Raw genomic sequence first — 18,390 nt, 5'->3', positions numbered from 1 at the left:
CCTAACATGTATGAAGACTCAGGTTCGATTCCTCGGTACCACATCCATGGAAAAGGCCGGAAGTGGTGCTGCGGCTCAAGTGGTAGAGCTCTAGCCTTGAGAAAGTCCAAGGACAGTGCCCAGGCCTTGAGTTCAAACCCCAAGACTGGGGGGGGGGGCGGGGGGAACTTTTACAGGGGATTCCCTTTTTTTGGGGGGGGGGTGGCCAGCCTGTCAGGCATTCTGCTCCTCCTCCCCGAGGGGTCAGCAGACACCCTTGTCGAGGAGGCTGGGGCTTCGCCCGGGGGCCCACCACACCCCACCCCCGCGTCCTCGGCCCCCTCATCTCCCACTCGCGGGGACACGCGCCGAGGCTGTGCCACTCTGGTCCCGAGAGTCCTCCCCCCGCCACACACACACACACACACACACACCACCCTCCCCAAAGCTCGGCCCGTGCTCACCTGACTCGCCTTGTAGAACTGTTTCTTCAGCCCCGCCACCGACATGCTGCTGCCCTCCCGAGGCCTGGACCGACTCCAACGCCCGTCCCGTGCAAACTTACAGGAAGCCGGGCGCTGCGGACGCTCTCCCGCGCCTCAACTGTCCCCCGGCACACACACACACACACACACACAACCGGAGTCGACTCCGCCTCCGCCACTCGGCGCTCGCCGCTTCCACACCCGCCCCGGCGCCGCCTCAACCACTCGCGCGCTCGCGCGGCCAGGATATTACATGGCAACCACACACTTCCGGTGCCGGCACACGCCCGCGCGCCCGCCCGCGTGCGCGTGCCCGCGCCCAGGCCGGAGGGCGTGCCGCACGCACGCGCGCGTCTGCGCACGCGCGCGCCCCCTGCCGGCCTGGCCGAGCGCACGCGCACTTCGGCCGTGGAGCGTCTTGGGAGGAGTGGGATAGAACTTCCACAGAGAACCAACATGGTGGTCGTTGCCTAGAGAGGCCATGGTGGCTGCAACGCCCCCTGGAGAGCAGGGGGAGTAAAAAGAAAAAGTCTCAAGGAAGTTGCTTATCTGTGTAATCCATTTCTGAAAGGGACTAGGAAAGGGGAGGCCTAGGTTGAACAATTCTAGCCAGGCTCAGATGGCTTATGGCTGTAACTCTCGCTTCGCAGGAAGCTGAGATAGGAGGACCAGGGTTCGAAGCCAGCCTGGGCAAGAAAGTCCTTGAGAATCCAATCTCCAGTTAACCATAAAAAGCCAGAAGTGGAGCTAAGATTCCCATGGTAAAGAGCTAGCCTTGAGCAAGAAAGCTCCGGGACAACATCCAGACCCTGAGGTCAAGCCTCAAAACATGCAAAAAAAAAAAAAAAGCCTCTGTTGCCCAAGACAGGTGAGTGTTGCTCTACCATTGTTTCAGGGTTCTCTCTGTTATCTCATCTCCAAGTTCCCCTCCAGTTCAGCATCAGGAAACTCCGATTAAATGATGCATTCTCATCTTCCTAACCAAGTGTTAGGCACAAACACTGCCCGAGCAAGTCCACTGATGTGTCTTCTTCTGATCTGTTTTTTAGGAGTTGTGTAATCTTACTCTTTTCAATGTTCTTCCTCAATCTTCTCTCCATTCTTTCTGTTTAATGAGGGCTCTGCTTACAATGCCACCTTCTTCAAGAATCTCCTAAGGTTTTACTTGTTACCAGATAATACATTTTTTTTAATCAATTGTTCTGGATTTGTTTTAATGTATAGAATGAATGGGGAATAAATAATGAATTGAGGAGGACTAAATGAATCCAGAAATAGGAACAAGAAAATGGCTACAACGGAAGTGCTTGAGATGAAACATCAGTGATGAAATTGCTGACAGGTTGGGGCGATTTTCTGAAGTAGAAAGCTGCTGGAAGTTTCCAAATGATTCAATAGAAAGTAGTGGAGTAGTCAAAGATTTGGTTCAGAATACATAGGCCTCAAGGGCACTCCCTAAGATACGACTCACATAGTTATTATGAATAGTTTGAATTATGAAGTTGTGTGTGTATGCCATTACTGGGGCTTGAACTCAGGACCTGAGCATCATCCCTTGAATCACAGTTCCACTTCCAGGATATAAGAGTTTCATATACTTTGCTACTAGGACTGACTTTGAACTATGATCCTCAGATCTGAGACTCCTGAGCTGAGTCGGTGAGATTATAGGTGTGAGTCAATGCCTAACCGAGGTTTTTAACTTGTGTGATCTACATAATACATAACTTCATCAAATAATATTTATCCATTCACTCAATTTTGTGTGTGTGTGTGTGTGTGTGTGTGTGTGTGTATGTGTGTATGTGTATGGGTCCTGGGGCTTGAACTCTGGGCCTGGGCGCGCCCGGTGACATTTTTTTGAGCTTCTTTGGCTCAATGATTGCCTCAGTATTTGACCAGTCCTGGTGATGAATGATTCTTTTGTTGTGGTTGTCGGGCCTGGGGCTTGAACACGGGGCCCAGGTACTGTCTCTGAGCCTCTCCATGCTTAAGGCTAGTGCTCTACTCCTTGAGCTACAGCACCACTTCCGGCTTTTTCTGTGCATGCGGTACTGAGGAGTCTAACCCAGGACTTCATGCATGCTAGGCAAGCACTCTACCAGTTGGCCACATCTCCATCCCCTGATGAATGACTCTTGTCTTCACTAAAGACAAAATAAACATTACAAGCTGCACATGTCTTCATAAGAAAGTAATGTAAATACTTGATGTCGTTGAAGATGGAGGGAAAAAACTTTAATGTGTTGATTTACCTGAAATCAAGAAAAGAGCTTCCTGCAGAAGAAACACAAATGTCCAAAAGTCTTGTATTTGAATGCAAGCAGACATATCTGCTCCATTCATTCCCTCTCACTGTATTTAAAGCTCGAACCAGACTACTGTAGTGGGTGGCCAGGTTGTTCACTTCTGCAATCCCAGCTCACATAGGCGGCTATTGGAGGCTGGGCCCGAACAAAAAGCAGGAAATCCATCTAAAAAAATAAAAGAAAAAAAGGCAAAGGGCGGCGCTCTACTGAAGAGCTAAACCCCCCAATAACAATATTGCCTAAAGTAACTCATAACTCTGATTGCAAGAGCTACATTCAGCTAATATGTAATTAGGAGAAACTCAAAACTTTGAAGTTCTCACCGAAATTAGCTTTGCGTCACTGGTGACGCACAAAGCACGGCCCACCTCCTTTTAATCCCACGCGCTCAGCCAATCGCAGTTCCGAGCTCTCAGATAGACATCTTTATCCCCCAATCGTAGAGCCTTATCGTCCCAGCCAATGAGGAGCCGAGAAGAGCCTTTTCTCCCACCCACCCCCCCAACACCCCACCCCCGCCCGCGAAAATATCAATAGAGGAAGCCGAGGGAGGGATGAAAGGCACAGCTCTCGCGAGGCTGCTTCCGGCGGTACTCTGAACCCGAGACGCCAGGCCACGTGACACGGTCTCGCCCAATCGGCGCGCGGGCTGCGGGGGTCGCCACGGTTCCCGCCAAATACGAGCGCGGCGGCCGCGGCAACTGCGGCGCGGGCGGGAGGGCGAGCAGCAGCGGCCGGCGGAGAGGAGCCCCGCGCCTCCGCCGCTTGAGGAGAGCTCGAACCCCCGCCGCAGCCATGCTGGAAGAGCCGGAGTGCGGGGCGCCGGGCCCTAGGACAGCGGCCACAGGTCGGTGCCAGTCGGGGCTTAGGGGAAGGGGCGGCGCGGCCTGTGTGGACCGAGCTGGCGGTTGGGGTTGGTCGAGCCTCCGGGCCTGCTGTTCGGCGCCCGGCGTTCCAAGCCCGGAGCCTGGCGGTCTGGACCAGAGCCTCCGCGAGGCCCGGGGGGCCCCCACGGCAGCGTCCTGGTCGCAGCCTCCACCACGTACACACCTATGTATGCGTATAATATGGATATTTCCTTTTTTTTTTTCTTCCGGCGCATTTGCGTCCCTCGTCCTTTCCGAGCCCTCTGGCGGTTGACGGATCGGTGGGGGCCGAGAAGGGAAACCGAGTCCCCGAAAGGTTAGCGAGTGTTATGTGTGTCCTCGGAACATCCTGGACCTTGCAGCAGGAGGGAAAAACTAAGGCCCGAGGTCCCCTGGACTTAAGGGTCGGGACAAGGCCAAAGAAGAGGTTTTAGAGATTGGGGGGGAATGTCCAGGCAGCTAGGACTCCGTATTCTTTTTCCTGTCCGGTGCACATCCTACCTCTGATTGTGCAGGAGAGGAGTCCTTTTAGCAACCCTAGAATGCGGGGTGGCCAGCCAAAGAAATCCTGACCGTTCCCCATCTTTTCCGACCTTCTCATTGTCCTTCTCCCCTCTCCCCCCCCCCCCACCCCACGGGCTCGGCGCATTTCTTGGCACTTTAATCATGTGTGAGCTGGTTTAATGAATGGATGGATGAATGAATGGAAATGACATCAAATCATCCAGCCCAAGGTTCTGCAGTCTCATCACGACTGACATTTTAGGTTGAATTTGACTCTTTTCGGGTGCTGAGTTGCATCCTTTGCCTCCACCCTCTCTCCATGCCAGCCCTCTACAGTTGTAACAGACCAAAATGTCCCCCAAATATGGCCAGGTATTCTTGGAGACAGATGGGGGATCCCTGCCCTCCCCTAGGAGAACCAATACTTGGGCTTTACAGATACATAATTAATAAAAATTAATTTGGAAGAACTTGCTGTCATGGGGCTGGGATACAAGATGTGGAATTAAAAATTAGTAAAGGCTGGAAATGGCGCCGTAGCTCAAGTGGTAGAGTACTAGCCTTGAGCTGAAGAGCTCAGGGACAGTGCCCAGGTTCAGAGTTCAAGCCCCACAGCCGACAAAAAAAAAGTAATAATAGAAAAGGCAATCACCATTTGTTATGACCATCCACCCATATAAATAAAAGAGGTTTTAGTGTTCCTATTGGAAAGAGTATGATCTCAGAATGAAGAACACTTGGAAATTTTATTCCCACTGGTGTTGTATGTAATTAGCCATATATAAGCCATATATATGGGATAAGTCCTTGTTGCTTGTTCTGAAGATAAGTTTTAAAATGGCTAAAGACTACAGAATAAATGGTAATAGTGAAGAAAATTCGTGTGTGTGTGTGTGTGTGTGTGTGTGTGCTAGACTAGCATGCATAAATACCTGGGTTCAATTCTTTAGAACCACATATATAGAAAAGGCTAGAAGTGGTGCTGTGGCTTAAGTGGTAAAGCTCTATCCTTGAGAAATCCCAAGGACAGTGCTCAGGCCCTGAGTTCAAGCCCCAGGACTGGCCATAAAAAGAAAGAAAATGAATGAAGACATGGTTGTATTTCGGGGTCAACCTATCAGCACTTTTGAGATGAATAGTTCTTTGTGGGGTCGGGTGCTAACCTGGTCACCTCATAACTAGAGATGAGTGGCAACTCTGGAGCTTTCTACCATCATGACAACCAATCCATCAGACATTGCCAAATATTCTTCCTGGGGCAGGGAAAGGGGGCAGAATCACCTTGCAGGTAGTTGGATCTTTATGTAGCATTTCTAATCCTTAGTAACTTCATTTTCATATTTTTATTTATAGCTGTGGATTGCAAAGACAGACCAACTTTTCCAGTTAAGAAGTTAATACAAGGTAACTTATCTCTCTGGGCATAGGTGATGTTGCTCTTAATTTATATCTGTCATTGATTGTTTCCTGTGGGAGTTCTTAGTAGAAGCATCAGGAGGGTTATATGGGACAGCCAAAATGGTGCCAATAGGTGCTTTAGGCTGCTCTTTAAAATAAAAATTTTTTTTTCTAGCCCTGGCGCTTGAACTCAGGGCCTGAGCACTGTCCTTGGGCTTTCTCTAGGCTAGCAGTCTACCTTTTGAGCCACATCACCACTGGCTTTTCCTATGCATGTGGCACTGAAGAATGAAAACTTGATCTTCCGTGCATGCTAGGCAAGCACTCTACCACCAGACCAAACTCCCAGCACTCCCCTCCCAATTTTTTTTTTTTTAGTATTTATTTGCATATAAATAGTGAGTTACCCTAGGGCTAGAACCTGACTTTAAATGTGAAATTTGTTTCATATGTACCTTACCTATCTAACCTGAAGGCAATTTTATTCTGAACAAAAATTTCTGTGCTAATACTAGAGCTTGAATTCTGCCTGAGTGCTGCTGTGGGGTTTTTTTTTTTTGCTTGTTTTGTTTTCGTTTGGGGGGTCATGGAGCTTGAACTCTGGGCCTGGTGCTGTCCTTCTGTCTCTGAGCTCTTCAGCTTAAGGCTACTGACCTACTCCTGAGCCATAGCCCACTTCTCATTTTTCTAGACATTAATTGGAGATAAGAGTCTCGTGACCCTTAGTGCTGGGGCTGACTTCGAACTGTGATCCTCAGATCTCAGCCTTCTGAGTAGCTAGGAGTACAGGTGTGAGCCACTACCCCTGGCTTGCTGTGATCATTTTTTGCTGAAGGCTAGCTTTCTACTGCTTGAGCCACAGTTCCACTTTCAGCTTTTTGCTGGTTAATTGGTGATTTGAGAAGATTATAGATAGGGAAATGTTTTTGTTGTTTATTTGTAGTGTTGGGAATGGAACAAGTGTCACTGAGTGGTTTCAACTGTTTTGGCTTTTATTAACATTTTTATTTTTTTTGTTGGTACTGGGGTCTGAATTAGGGGCTTGCACCACCGTCTAATCAGGTGCTCTAGTCTTTGAGGTACACCCCCAACTTTTTCTTTTATTTTTTTGTCTGAAACCTGGACTCAAACTCAGCATCTTGCTCACTGGCTGACACTCTACCACTTGAGCCACATTTCCAACTTTTTTTTGAGGGGAGGGGTCCATCAGAAGTCTTGAACTCAAGGCCAGGGCACTGTCCCTACACTCTTTTTGCTCAAATCTAGCACTCTACCACTTTGAGCCATAGTTTTTTGGTTGTTAATTGGACATGAGTCTCACAGACTTTCCTGCCCTGGCTGGCTTTGAACCACAAGCCTCAGATCTCAGCTTCCTGAGTAGCTAGGATTACAGGCATGAGTCACCAGTGCCTGGCTTAGTTTTGTTTTGTTTTGTTTTTGTGGGTCATGGGGTTTGAACTTGGCCTGGGTGCTGTCCCTGAGCTCTTCAGGGCTACTCCCCTACCCTTGAGCCAATCCCCACTTCCCGTTTTCTAGAGGTTAGTTTCAGATAAGAGTCTCTGGTCCTTTTGTGCATGGGCTGGCTTTGAACCTTGATCCTTAGATCTCAGCCTCATAAGTAGCTAGGATTACAGGCATGAGCCATTGCACCCAGCTAGTTTTGTTTTTTGAGACAGTTTTATTGCATAGTCCAGGCTAGTCTCTGAACGTCTCTGTCTCTGTCTTCTCTCCTCTCGTCTCTTGTCTCCTCTCCGTTGTTGGGGTTATAAAGATGTACCACCACACCTGTTTGTTTTATTATCGGTGACGGTGTTTTAATTAGGTAAATATATTTTAAGACACAAGTTTAAACACAGCAAGCACTCTACTGCTGAGCATACTCCCCATCTCTGATGGCTCCCTTTTTAAAAAAAAAAAAAATATGGAACACTTCACGAATTTGTGTGTCATCCTTGCACAGGGGCCATGCTAATCTTGTCTGTATCATTTCAATTTTATTATATGTGCTGCCAAAGCGAGCACTCTTTATGGCTCCATTTTAAACTTGCAAAAGTTTTGCCTGGCCAGGTACTGGTGCCTCAAGCCTGTAATCTTAACTACTCAGGAGATCTGAGAATTGAGGTTCAAAGCCAGCCTGGGCTGGAAAGTCCATGAGGCTCATATCTCCAGTTAATTACCAGAAAACAGGAAGTAGCACTGGGGTGCAAAGTGGTAGAGCTCTAGCCTTAAGCAAAAAAAAGATCAGGGATAGTGCTGAGGCCCTGAGTTCAAGCCCCAGTACTGGGTTAGGAAAAAAAATTTCCCCAAACCCAGCAAGGTGGATAATTTCCAGCCCACCAATTATTCATATATTAATTATTCTCTCACACGTTTCCTGAAAGTCCTGTCCTTTTTTTCCCTGTTTGATTCAGCCCGACTGCCATTCAAACGCCTAAATCTGGTGCCCAAGGAGAAAGCAGAGGATGAGCCAGATGACCTAAGACACACTCAGCGCATTTCTGTGGATGGCAAAGTCCCCCATCTGGAACCCTCATTGGATAGCTTGGAGAGTGACTGTCATGTGGTTTCTGACCTAGACTTCAGACCCAAACTGGTCAATGGGAAGGGTCCTTTAGATAACTTCTTAAGAAATAGAATCAAAAACAGCATTGCCCAGAATGTGGTCATCATCGATTTGACAGAGGATTCCAATGACGAGATCGACAATGCCATGGACCATAATGAACTCCTTCCTGAAGCCTCCCTCGCCATGGAAGCTGTTAATGGGGTCAGAGGAGGCACAGATGAGCAGAGGCCATCAGAGGTAAATGCTATTCATAAGGAGTTGGTGTTTCCTAAAAAGCCCCTTTCAGACAGTCCTTGTAAAATCGAGGCACCTGCTAGCCCAGGAGACCCAGAGGGAAAGGGCAGCTCCCAGGAAGTCTTGCCACCGAGCTCCCCCAAGCTGACAGAGGATCTGCCACCATGCCCCCAAAAAGAGTTAGACGGCTGGAATGAGGCCCAGGGCATCCTGTTCAAGGGGAAGATGCCCCTGGTGATCTTACAGGACATCTTAGCTTTGAAACCTCCTCCATCCACATCTCCTCCCACTACACCCCTGGACAAGAGCCGAATCTTAGAGAGTGATGTGTTGGAATCCTGCCCTGAAGATGACTCTCTCCTCAGTCACTCGTCCCTGAGTTCATCCTCTCCCACCAGCTCTCCCGAGGGCCCAGTGGCTCCTGACAAACAACATGGCATCCAGACCAGTCCTGCCTCTCTCGCCACACCGTCCACCTGCAGAGTAAGTATTCCATAGAACTCCTGTTCACATGCTGATAGGCCATGGATACTTTTTTTTTTTTTGTGGGTCATGGGACTTGAACTCAGCCTGGGCGCTATCCCTGAGCTCTTCAGCTCAAGGCTACCACCCTACCCTTGAGCCACAGCCCCACTCCCTGATTTCTAGAGGTTAATAGGAGATAAGAGTCTCGGGTTCTGGGGCCAGGAGTTTGGCCTAGTGGTAGAGTGCTTGCCTAGCATATACGAAGACCCAGGTTTGGTTCCTTGGTACCACATACTTAGAAAAGGCTGGAAGTGGTGCTGAGGCTCAGGTGGTAGAGCTCTAGCCTTGAGAAAAATCCAAGGATAGTGCTCAGGCCCTGAGCTTAAGCCCAGGATTGGCCCAAAAAAAAAAAAAAAGTCTCAGGTTCTTTTGTGCCCAGGCTTTGGACCTTGATCCTCAGATCTCAGCCTCCTGTGTAGCTAGGGTTACAGACATGAGCCACCACACCCAGTGCAGGTACTTTCCTTTCTAGTTAGTGCCCAGAGCAGGGCCACAGGTGACTTTTGACACAGAAGTCTTTCTGTGTTAGTCTTTTTGTGTAGCTTCTGGCTAGCTACCATCTCAAAGTTTCCCTGCTGGAACTGGAGCAATATAAAAAACCTGGAGCCATTATAAAAGACCCCAGGAGGCTGACATTTAAATGATGTACTTTTGGCTGGGTGTGATGGTACATATGTATAATCTTAGCACTCTGGTGGTTTAGGGGCAGCCTGGATGACATAGTAAAGTGCTGGGTCCAAAAGCTGGGTACTAGAGGCTCATCCTAGGATCCTTGCTGCTCAGGAGGCAGCAATTAAGTGAATTGCAGGTCAAGCAAAAAATGTTCATCTCAACAGAAAAAAGTTGAGTGAGGGCCAGGAGTTCAGTCTAGTGGTAGAGTGCCCAGGTTCAATTCCTCAGTACCACATATATAGGGGGATAAAAGCCAGAAATGGTGCTGTGGCTTGAGTGGTAGAGCTCTATCCTTGAGAAAATGTCCAAGCCCGGAGTTCAAGGCCCAGGACTGGCAGAAAAAAAAAGTTGGGTGATATGGAGTGCACCTGTCATCCTACCTACAGCAGGAAATAGCAATAGAACACAGTCCAGGCCAGCTGAGGCAAAAAGCCAGATTATATCTTAAAAAGTAACCAGAACACCTTACCCTTGGATGACTAATTTATGCAAACAAATTTTTAAAAAAGAAAGAATAGAAGCAAAAGCGTTGCTTCAAGCAGTAGAGTACCCTGCCTGGAAAGCACAAAGTATTGAATTTTTTTTTTTTTTTTTTTTTTTTTTGCCAGTCCTGGGCTTGAGCACAGGGCCTGAGCACTGTCCTTGGACTTTCTCAAGGCTGGAGCTCTACCACTTGAGCCTCAGCACCATTTCTGGCTTTTTTCTATGTATGTAGTACTGAGGAATCGAACCCGGGTCTTTGTGCATGGTAGGCAAGCACTCTACCACTAGGCCAAACTCCCAACCCCTGAATTTTATTTTTTTTTAAAAAGCAACCCTGTACAGCCACACAACAATCCGGCTTGGATTCGTAGGTAGCCTTGAGAAAGCCCAAGGATAATGCTCAGGCCCTGAGTTCAAGCCCCAGGACTGGCAAAAAAAAAATCTGTTTCTGTCATACTATAAGGATCCCATATACAAAATGCTTGGGACCAGAAATGTTTTAAGATTTTGGAATATTTGTATGTACATAGTGAAATATCTTGATAGGCTAAAGTCTAAAGTCATGTTGGGGAAGGATGTGTGCATACTAGTATTAGAGCTTGAACTCGGGAGTTTGGGCACTGTTCCTTAGCTTTTTTGTTCAAGGCTAGCGTTCTACCACTAGCCACAACTCTACTTCTGGCTTCTTGATGGCCAGGAGATTTCAGATTTTGGAGGATTTTGGGTTTCTGTTGGTGGGTCAGTGGTGCTCGGCCTTTATTAGTAGCTATCTGCACAGTGGTGAATGTCAACTGTCAATTGGCGGTAGGTTCTCATGGATAAAACTTCCAAAGTCCACAGTCACAAAGCACTGTTTGGTTCTATAGGTTTTGTCTGTTCACCTTTGAATTGTTTTATTTTGGTTTGCAGTCCTGGGGGTCAAACCCAGTACTTATGAGGCCTTTGTCCAACCATTGTTGCAGGGGGGATGGTCTTTGTATGTAAATATCGGACCCTGAGATAGGTCCTCTGCCTGGGCACTGTACCTGAGCACTGTCCCTGAGCTCTTCAGATAAAGGCTAGTGCCCTACCACTTGAGCCACAGCGCCCCTTCCTGTTTTCTGGTGATTCATTGGAGAAAAGAGTCTCACGGATTTCAGATTTTTGTGCCTGGGCTCTGGGGCTGGCTTTGAGCCTCAATTCTTAGATCTCAGCCTCCCGAGTAGCTGGGATGACAGGCGTGAGTCACTGGTGCCCAGCAAGATAGGATGTTTTTAATTGGTGTTGTTCCTGATAAATCAAATCACAAACCACCAGTCTTGATTGTTTGGTCGTTTCTGATCTGTACAGAACTGCTTAGTTTTTTCAGTGATTTCTTTTCGCCTTCTGGGTTTACTTACAAACTATCCGTCAAGACTGGAAAATCCTCTTCTCTCCTCCCCCTTTCTCTTTTCAGAGAAGGTCTCCCACTTTTTTTTCCCTTTAAGACAAGGTCTCATTAAAAAGCCCAGTTTTCCCTGAACACAGTCCTCCTGCATCATGCTCATGCTCTCTGGTGCTGGAATTACAGGTGTGCCATCCCACACCAGGCAGTTTGTTTGCTAAGCAAGTGGTCTACCACTAGGCCAAGCCCCCAGTCTTAGAACTTCACTCTTGTTAGCCATCTTGTCCTATACTTTTAATTACTTGGTTTTCTTTCATGCTCCTGCAGAACTATTTTGTCATGTGACAGATTGCAGCCAGTCAAAATTAGGATCAGGAATATGCTTCCATCATAGCTGAGTCACGTAGTTGAGCCCAGTCATGAAACTCTTTTTAAAGTCTTTCTCTGGTCCAAACATTTCTAATACAAATGTGCACCAAATATTTCAGTTTAGGAAATCTTGCATTGAAGATGGAATGTCTTAATATGAATACATTCTCAAAAAAGTTACAGAATGCCCTAGGAGGGAGGCAGTATTATCATAGCTCTGTGAATAATTTACAAATACTGCAGGTGGCTGTTCAGAGCCTTGGTAAGAAACTACTATAGCTGCTCACAGTGGGCCTGGCTGCCAAGGGTAGGCGTGGTACCCCATGATGTTAGGTACCCCCAAAGAATGAGAAAGAGGGAGTATTATCAGGCTTCTGGATGATATGGGGTAAAAAACAGGGGAGACTCTGGTCATGCTCAGTCACGTGTACACACACACACACACACACACACACACACACACACACACTTAAGATGCAGCCATTTTCCAGTATCCTAGACTATGATGAAACTTACAGTTGTACAAGTCCCTTATGTAACATGGCACAGTAGTTACATGGGGTCCATGTTCACACTCTTAAGCACTTTAAACCCTCTCTTGATGACATATCTACTGCAGTGTGAATGCTGTGTAAGTTGTGCTTAGATATGTGTCCCAGGAAATCATGACATGAAAAAGTTTGTATGCCTAGGCACTGGTGGCTCAGGCCTGTCATCCTAGCTTCCTAGCTACTCAGGAGGTACTGAGATCTGGGGATTGTGGTTCAAAGCAATCTGAGGCTATGACTTTTTTTTTTGGTCTGGGTATTTCCCTGAGCTCTTCAGGTCAAGGCTGTGGCTCTTCCATTTGAGTTACAGCATTACAGGCATGAACCATCAGCCCCCAGCAAGGCTATGACACCAAAAAAACCAGAAGTGGTGCTGTGGCTGAGAGTAGTATTCTAGGCAAGCACTCTACCACTAAGCCATACTCAAAGCCAGTATTTCATTTTATTCTCTACTTTCCCATCCTGGCTGTCTTCTTCCTAGGTAGCAGTGTACTGAAAGTGGCCAACTGTCCTATATGAAGGATGTGGCACTCGTGGGGCCTGCTCCTTCTTTGCCTGTATGTCCTCTGCGCTGAGGTTTCCTTGTGTTTATAGTTTTCTTGCTTTATTTTTCTTGTATTACAAGGAAACAAGAGCTTGTTGTCAAAAAAAAAAATGCATATCCCATGCCAGGCATCTATAGCTCACACCTGTACTCTTGGCTGCTCAGGAGGCTAAGATCTGAGGATTGCAGTTTGAGACCAAAGTTCTGGAGACTCTTTAATTACCCACCAAAAATCCCAGAAGAGGAGCTGTGGATCGAGTGGTATTAATTGCACCAGCCTTGAACAGAACAACTCAGGCAGCGCCCACGCCCTGCCCTGAGTTCCACCCCCAGGACTGGCATACACACACAAAAAAAAAACTAATAAAAAGCTATCATGCCATCCCCTCCCACAGAGCTGAGGGCTTGTTTTACTGAGGTTATTGTTCAAATCCTCCAAGGATCTGGAAACTGAGCGCTATAGAAAACAATGATTTAAGACCACGTTCTAGATAAACCAAAGGTGTTTTAAATAGCCAGAGTTCTTCCTAGGTTACAGCTTTCCATCTCCTAGTAGGGAAGTGTCAAGTTTGTTCACACTGAAGTTTGTTTTTTAGCCACTTTTATTGGAGATACAAGAGTAATTATTCCATAAATAGCCATGCAGTTGCAGTTGTACTGCTGGCCTTTGCTTGCTTCTGTGCCCCCTGAGACCAGGTTGCTGGAATGTTCTCTGGATTACTGAGTTAGCAGTCATTCCTCCCCATCTGTAGTAGGTCCACTTGTTTGTAATCAACTGACCATGAGTCACAAATGAAGTGTGTCCTGAATATGTGTCTGCACAGACATTCCCTTGGGTCATTCCCTACAGTGTCACTGCACAGTGTCCTCATTGTGTCAGCATTTGCATCATTAGAGTGATGTAGAGGAGATGGGGAGTCAGATCGGGATTATAGGAGAAGGCACGCATGGTCTACCTTATGTAAACACGAAGGCATTTTAAGTAAGAGAGATGAGCATTGTTTGGATTTTGCTGTCCACAGGAGCCCTGGAATAATGCTCCAAAACACTAATTGACAACTGTAATGAGCATTAAGTTCTCCATGTCATCCTAGCTACGTTAGGAGGTTGAACTCTTGAAGATCCCATTCAAAGCCCGTGCAGAAAAGTCTGTGAAACTCATCTCCCATTAACCATCAAAAAGCCCAAAGTGGAACTGTGATTCAACTGGTAGAGCATCAGCCTTAAATGAAAAAACAAAGGGACTATACACAGGCCCTGGGTTCAAGCCCCAGGACTGGTACAAATAAATACATATATTAACACACCAGTTAACTTTTTTTTTTTTTTCTTGGTCGTGATAGGACTTGAACTCGGACACTGTCCCTGAGCTCTTCAGCTCAAGCCTACCCTTGAGCCACAGCACCACTTCTGGTTTTCTAGTAGTTAATTGGAGATAAGAGGCTCACATTCTTTAGTGCCCTGGCTGGCTTTGAACCAAGATCCTCAGATCTCAACCTCCTGAGTAGCTAGCATTACAAGCATGAGCCACCACACGTGGCTCTAATTAGCTTTTTTTTTTAATGTTCCAAGCACAGTGACATATCTGTCAGGATGCCTGAATCCAGGAGTTTGAGAACCCTGAGTAACATAACACAACCCCATTTCAAAGATAAAGTAAGAAAAGTATTACAACTTCTTTTGGCTCTTTCTGTCTTCCATGAAGTGCTGTCTAATATTTTCTGCATCCTGGCCTGGGAAATTTACTGTATTCTTTTTGCTTTCTTGCATGAGACATGATCAGATGTTTCTCCTTCACTCAAAGTGTGGGTATTTGGGGGATGGGGGTGAAGGACATTCTGCTTTTAATGTGTGGCGGGGAGCCCTGCCACTCCCTGACTGGTGGGTGTCCTGTTGTCTCCATGCTTCCCCTGACAACATGACAATTGTGCCTTCCCTCTGCACGCTGCCATGGGCTGTTAGAACAAGCTCCTCCTACCTCAAGGAAACATGCATTCATTTCTGCCCCCTCACACTCCAGTATGGTTGGGCCAGTCTCTGCTGTTCAGTTCTCTCTGAAGCAGTACTGCCCTGGCAACCGTCCCCCTCCTTCCCTGTGGCTCCCTGCCTAGACTTAGAAATCCCAGCCTACAGGAATCTCTGCTCTGGCACCATGGAGCCCGTTTTGCCACCCCGCCTCAGGCAGCTGCTTTTTATGCAAGCTTCCTTCTGGGATCCTGTATCTGGCTCTGGGTAGATGGTTGCTGTTTGGCCAAGCTCCAGATGTCTAACTTGGACTGCACATTGGTTGGGGAGCCAGCTCCAGAACTGGGCCCTGTTGCAAGCAGATAACATTTACATTACACAAGAAGGTCACATGACCCATCAGGGAAGCAGTAACTATACTGTGAAGGGGAAGCCTGTGGGCCTTGGCCTAAAGCTTTGGGGCTACCAGACCATGGTGTCCTGAGTTCAGAGGCATTGTGGAAGACTTGCATGGTCCCTGTTGCCCAGCAGGTGTGGGCAAACCTGGCCTCTAGGAAATTACCATCCGGGTCCCACACAAGGGACAGCAACAGAAAGAGCATGCACCATGCACATTCTGCCCCAAGTGGCCTTCCATGTGTCCTTGGTGTCGTATGTGGGGACTTGGCAGGCACTGCATGTTCCCTAGACACGTGACCGCATTTGAGAATTCCTGGAGCTGTCATTAGTGCCACCACACCCCAGCAAAGGTGGAACAGAGGCAGTGGGGCTCCTGCCAGCACTGTGGAGAGCGCAGGTCTTCATTCGTGTCTAGGCTTGGTCCTCCCCTAAAGCTAAGTCTAGAAAGTGCTCTGTTGCCAGGCTGGCTGTGGGGTGTGGTGATCTAGAGGTTTCATTCTGGCTGAAGGCCTGGCCTGGAGGGAGGTCAGGCTCCAGAAAATATCAGCAACTTAGTCTGTCTCTGTACCCTCCCCCCCCCATCGCCCCCACAGGTGCACACACAACATGGCCTTTGCAACTCATGCCCATCTCAATTCGGCTCCACCTCCTCTCCCACTGCCTCCTCACATCCAAGGAGTGGCGACTCTTCCAGTGTGAACCTGTTCTTGCATTGTTCTTTACCCAGCAGTTTTGTTGTGGGGAGTCTAGGCTTTGCTAGTACAGTGGCTATGTAACAGTCAACTCCTCTGGGCTCCATTGCATCTGTGCCCTTCAGGCCATTGGAGCCTGTGGAGCCCTAGGTCCTGCTACTTCCTTGTAGCCTGTGCCTGGCTTGAAGCTAGGTGGTGGAGATCCTGTGACCTAGAACACAGCTTTGAAGCAGATTTCTGCCCAAAGGGGCAAAGGGACTTTTCTCTCTGCATATTCTAGAAAGGAGAATGGGCTGTGTATGAGTACTTGCCTAGTACACAGAAAACTCTAGGCTCCGTCCTCCGTACCACAAGATGGGGAAAACGGCGAAGCTGTGGTAGGCAGTGTTGACCAGAGACCACGGGGACCCATCCCAGATCCATCCTGTGTAACTGACCCTGTGGACCCCTATCCCTAGTGCCAGCTTCTCCTAGGAACCGTGCAAGAGGCAACTGTATGTGGGCTGGTGTTCCCGTCCTAGTCCTCTGTGTTCTGCTAATGCCACCCTGCCCTGGGGCCCTTGGCTTTTACTCCCGAGCTAGCCTAGCTTCTGGAGGGCTTGGTGCTGAGTTTGTCATTCTGTATCTGACTTCGCAGCTCCTCTCCTATCTGCACTCCAGATACAGCATATATATGTGCAGTTTATCAACTCTCTGGCCCCACTCTGAATTTCAGGTTTGTTTATGGATAAGCAAATTACTGGGAAAGGTTGTAATGTTTGTTTTATAAAGACTTTTGTTGTTTGTAAAGAGAACCCAAAGTCTTAGTATGCTTAGGCCACCACTCATGACTGAGCCACACCTGTGTGTATGTATTGATCCTGAGGCTTGAACCCAAGCCTGGGTGCTATCTCCAAGCATTTTAGACTCATATATAAAAAATGGCTAAAACTATCATTTATACATACTGATTCATTAACAAGTCATACTTAAAACATGTCCTCATTATTCACAATAAGAGGGATGGTTGTGCCTTTGCAGCCTGGGTGGAGTCCTTTACCTGCCTTCCCTCCTCTCCACACTGCCTAGGCCCCCAAAACACAGCCAAGCTGACCACTCCCCCATCTCATCTCCCCACCACTGAACTTGGGTCCTGGTAAATTTGGGGCCTATTTTGAGCCAGAGAAAGCGGCGCTACATCAGTGGCTGAGCATGGAACATGGATAGGGAGCACTCAAGGGCTCAAATGAATCAATGCACCATTTTGATTCTGATCCACTGAATAGGATCCCATCCATATCTGGTGACTGCACTAACTCCACAGGAGCTGTGACAGGGAACCATTTTAGATTGTCCCCATTACCCTCAAACCTCTAAGAAAAGACCTTACAAAGTAAATGTAATACCTGATCTGTCTATAAATTACACTTAAAGGCTGATTCTTAATATAAGGTAGAAAAGGACCCTGTCTTGGATACATATAGGGAAAAGTATTAATTGTGGTCTAAAGATTACTAGATTGACTTGTGTTTTTATAACAAGTTAGTGTACATCAAAACTACCATTAGATTTAGAAAATTCCACAACTTTGATCAATTCTTCAAACAATGGAATAAGTTCCTTTTCTAGGCTGACAATTAGTCCTGTTTGACATTGCTACTGGCTATGAAACTGACCATGAGAGGCAGAAGATTGAATTGAACTACCTGGTAGGTGTTACAGTTACAGTAACAGATGATACTTTTATTCTTAGAAAGTCCAAGTCCCTTGGTCTGTTGCAAGAACAAAAGTATTTAAGAAACCAGGCCACTAACCATGTATGTTTAGGAGCATTATCATTGGCCATTTTAATAATACCACAACTCCACTTTCGGTTAATTGAAGAGCTGAACCTTGATCTTCAAATCTCAGCCTCCTGACTAGCTAGGATTACAGATATGAGCCACCACTCCAGGCAGGGTAACCTCTTATACAGGAATCGCTTTAGGTCATCCACCATGATGAGCACCTCTTCCCCCGCATGCTGCACACCTGGATTTCCCAGCCACCAGAATATTCCGGAATATCCCTACTGCACTTAAGCAACAGACGAGTCCAACTTCCATCTTTTTGGGGGGGGGGAGTTTATTGGAGATAGTATCTTGTGGACTTTCCTGCCTGGCATAGCTTTAAACCATGATCCTCAGATCTCAGCCTCCTGAGTATCTGGGGTTATAGGTGGGAACCACTGGTGCCATGTTACAAAGGCATTCTTAGCAGCAAGGTCCTCCCCAGGCTCTAAGGAAGAAAGTGACTGAAACCATCTACAGTTAAAAAAATAAATGTCTTTCAGTCAGACGTGGTGGCTCACACCTGTAATCCTAGCTACTCAGGAGGCTAAGATCTAAGGGCCAAGGATCAAAGCCAGCTGGGCAAAAAAAGGTCTGAGACTCTTATCTCCAGTTAACCTGTAGAAAGCGGGGAAGTGGGGCTTGGCTCTAGGGTAGGGCAGTAGCCTTGAACTGAAGAGT

General features: G+C 47.4%; 2 protein-coding genes, 1 non-coding gene and 1 pseudogene across 3 annotated transcripts in view; 1 reads left to right on the top strand and 3 right to left on the bottom strand.

The window, feature by feature from the left end:
* Positions 1 to 725, bottom strand: part of Sh3gl1 (SH3 domain containing GRB2 like 1, endophilin A2) — a 30,142-nt gene extending 29,417 nt beyond the window's left edge. The window contains exon 1 of the mRNA XM_090340823.1: positions 444 to 725. Coding sequence (XP_090196949.1) covers positions 444 to 488 — 45 coding nt within the window. The 5' untranslated portion in view covers positions 489 to 725. The remainder of the gene's footprint in view (positions 1 to 443) is intronic.
* Positions 726 to 3,419: 2,694 nt separating this feature from the next.
* Chaf1a (chromatin assembly factor 1 subunit A) overlaps positions 3,420 to 18,390 on the top strand; it is a 29,705-nt gene continuing 14,734 nt past the window's right edge. Inside the window, exons 1-3 of the mRNA XM_090340796.1 lie at positions 3,420 to 3,620; positions 5,497 to 5,547; positions 7,953 to 8,824. Coding sequence (XP_090196922.1) covers positions 3,569 to 3,620; positions 5,497 to 5,547; positions 7,953 to 8,824 — 975 coding nt within the window. The 5' untranslated portion in view covers positions 3,420 to 3,568. The remainder of the gene's footprint in view (positions 3,621 to 5,496; positions 5,548 to 7,952; positions 8,825 to 18,390) is intronic.
* Positions 7,457 to 7,563, bottom strand: LOC150068703 (U6 spliceosomal RNA). Its single transcript, XR_016538634.1, has one exon. It is a non-coding gene; the product is annotated as a U6 spliceosomal RNA (small nuclear RNA).
* LOC150068702 (ragulator complex protein LAMTOR3-like) lies at positions 17,423 to 17,879 on the bottom strand (annotated as a pseudogene).

Source organism: Megascapheus bottae, chromosome 1 (genome assembly GCF_031878675.1).
Source record: "Megascapheus bottae isolate mThoBot1 chromosome 1, mThoBot2.hap1, whole genome shotgun sequence".
In the NCBI taxonomy this organism is placed as follows: domain Eukaryota; kingdom Metazoa; phylum Chordata; class Mammalia; order Rodentia; family Geomyidae; genus Megascapheus; species Megascapheus bottae.
This window is presented reverse-complemented; position numbering and strand designations above follow the sequence as displayed.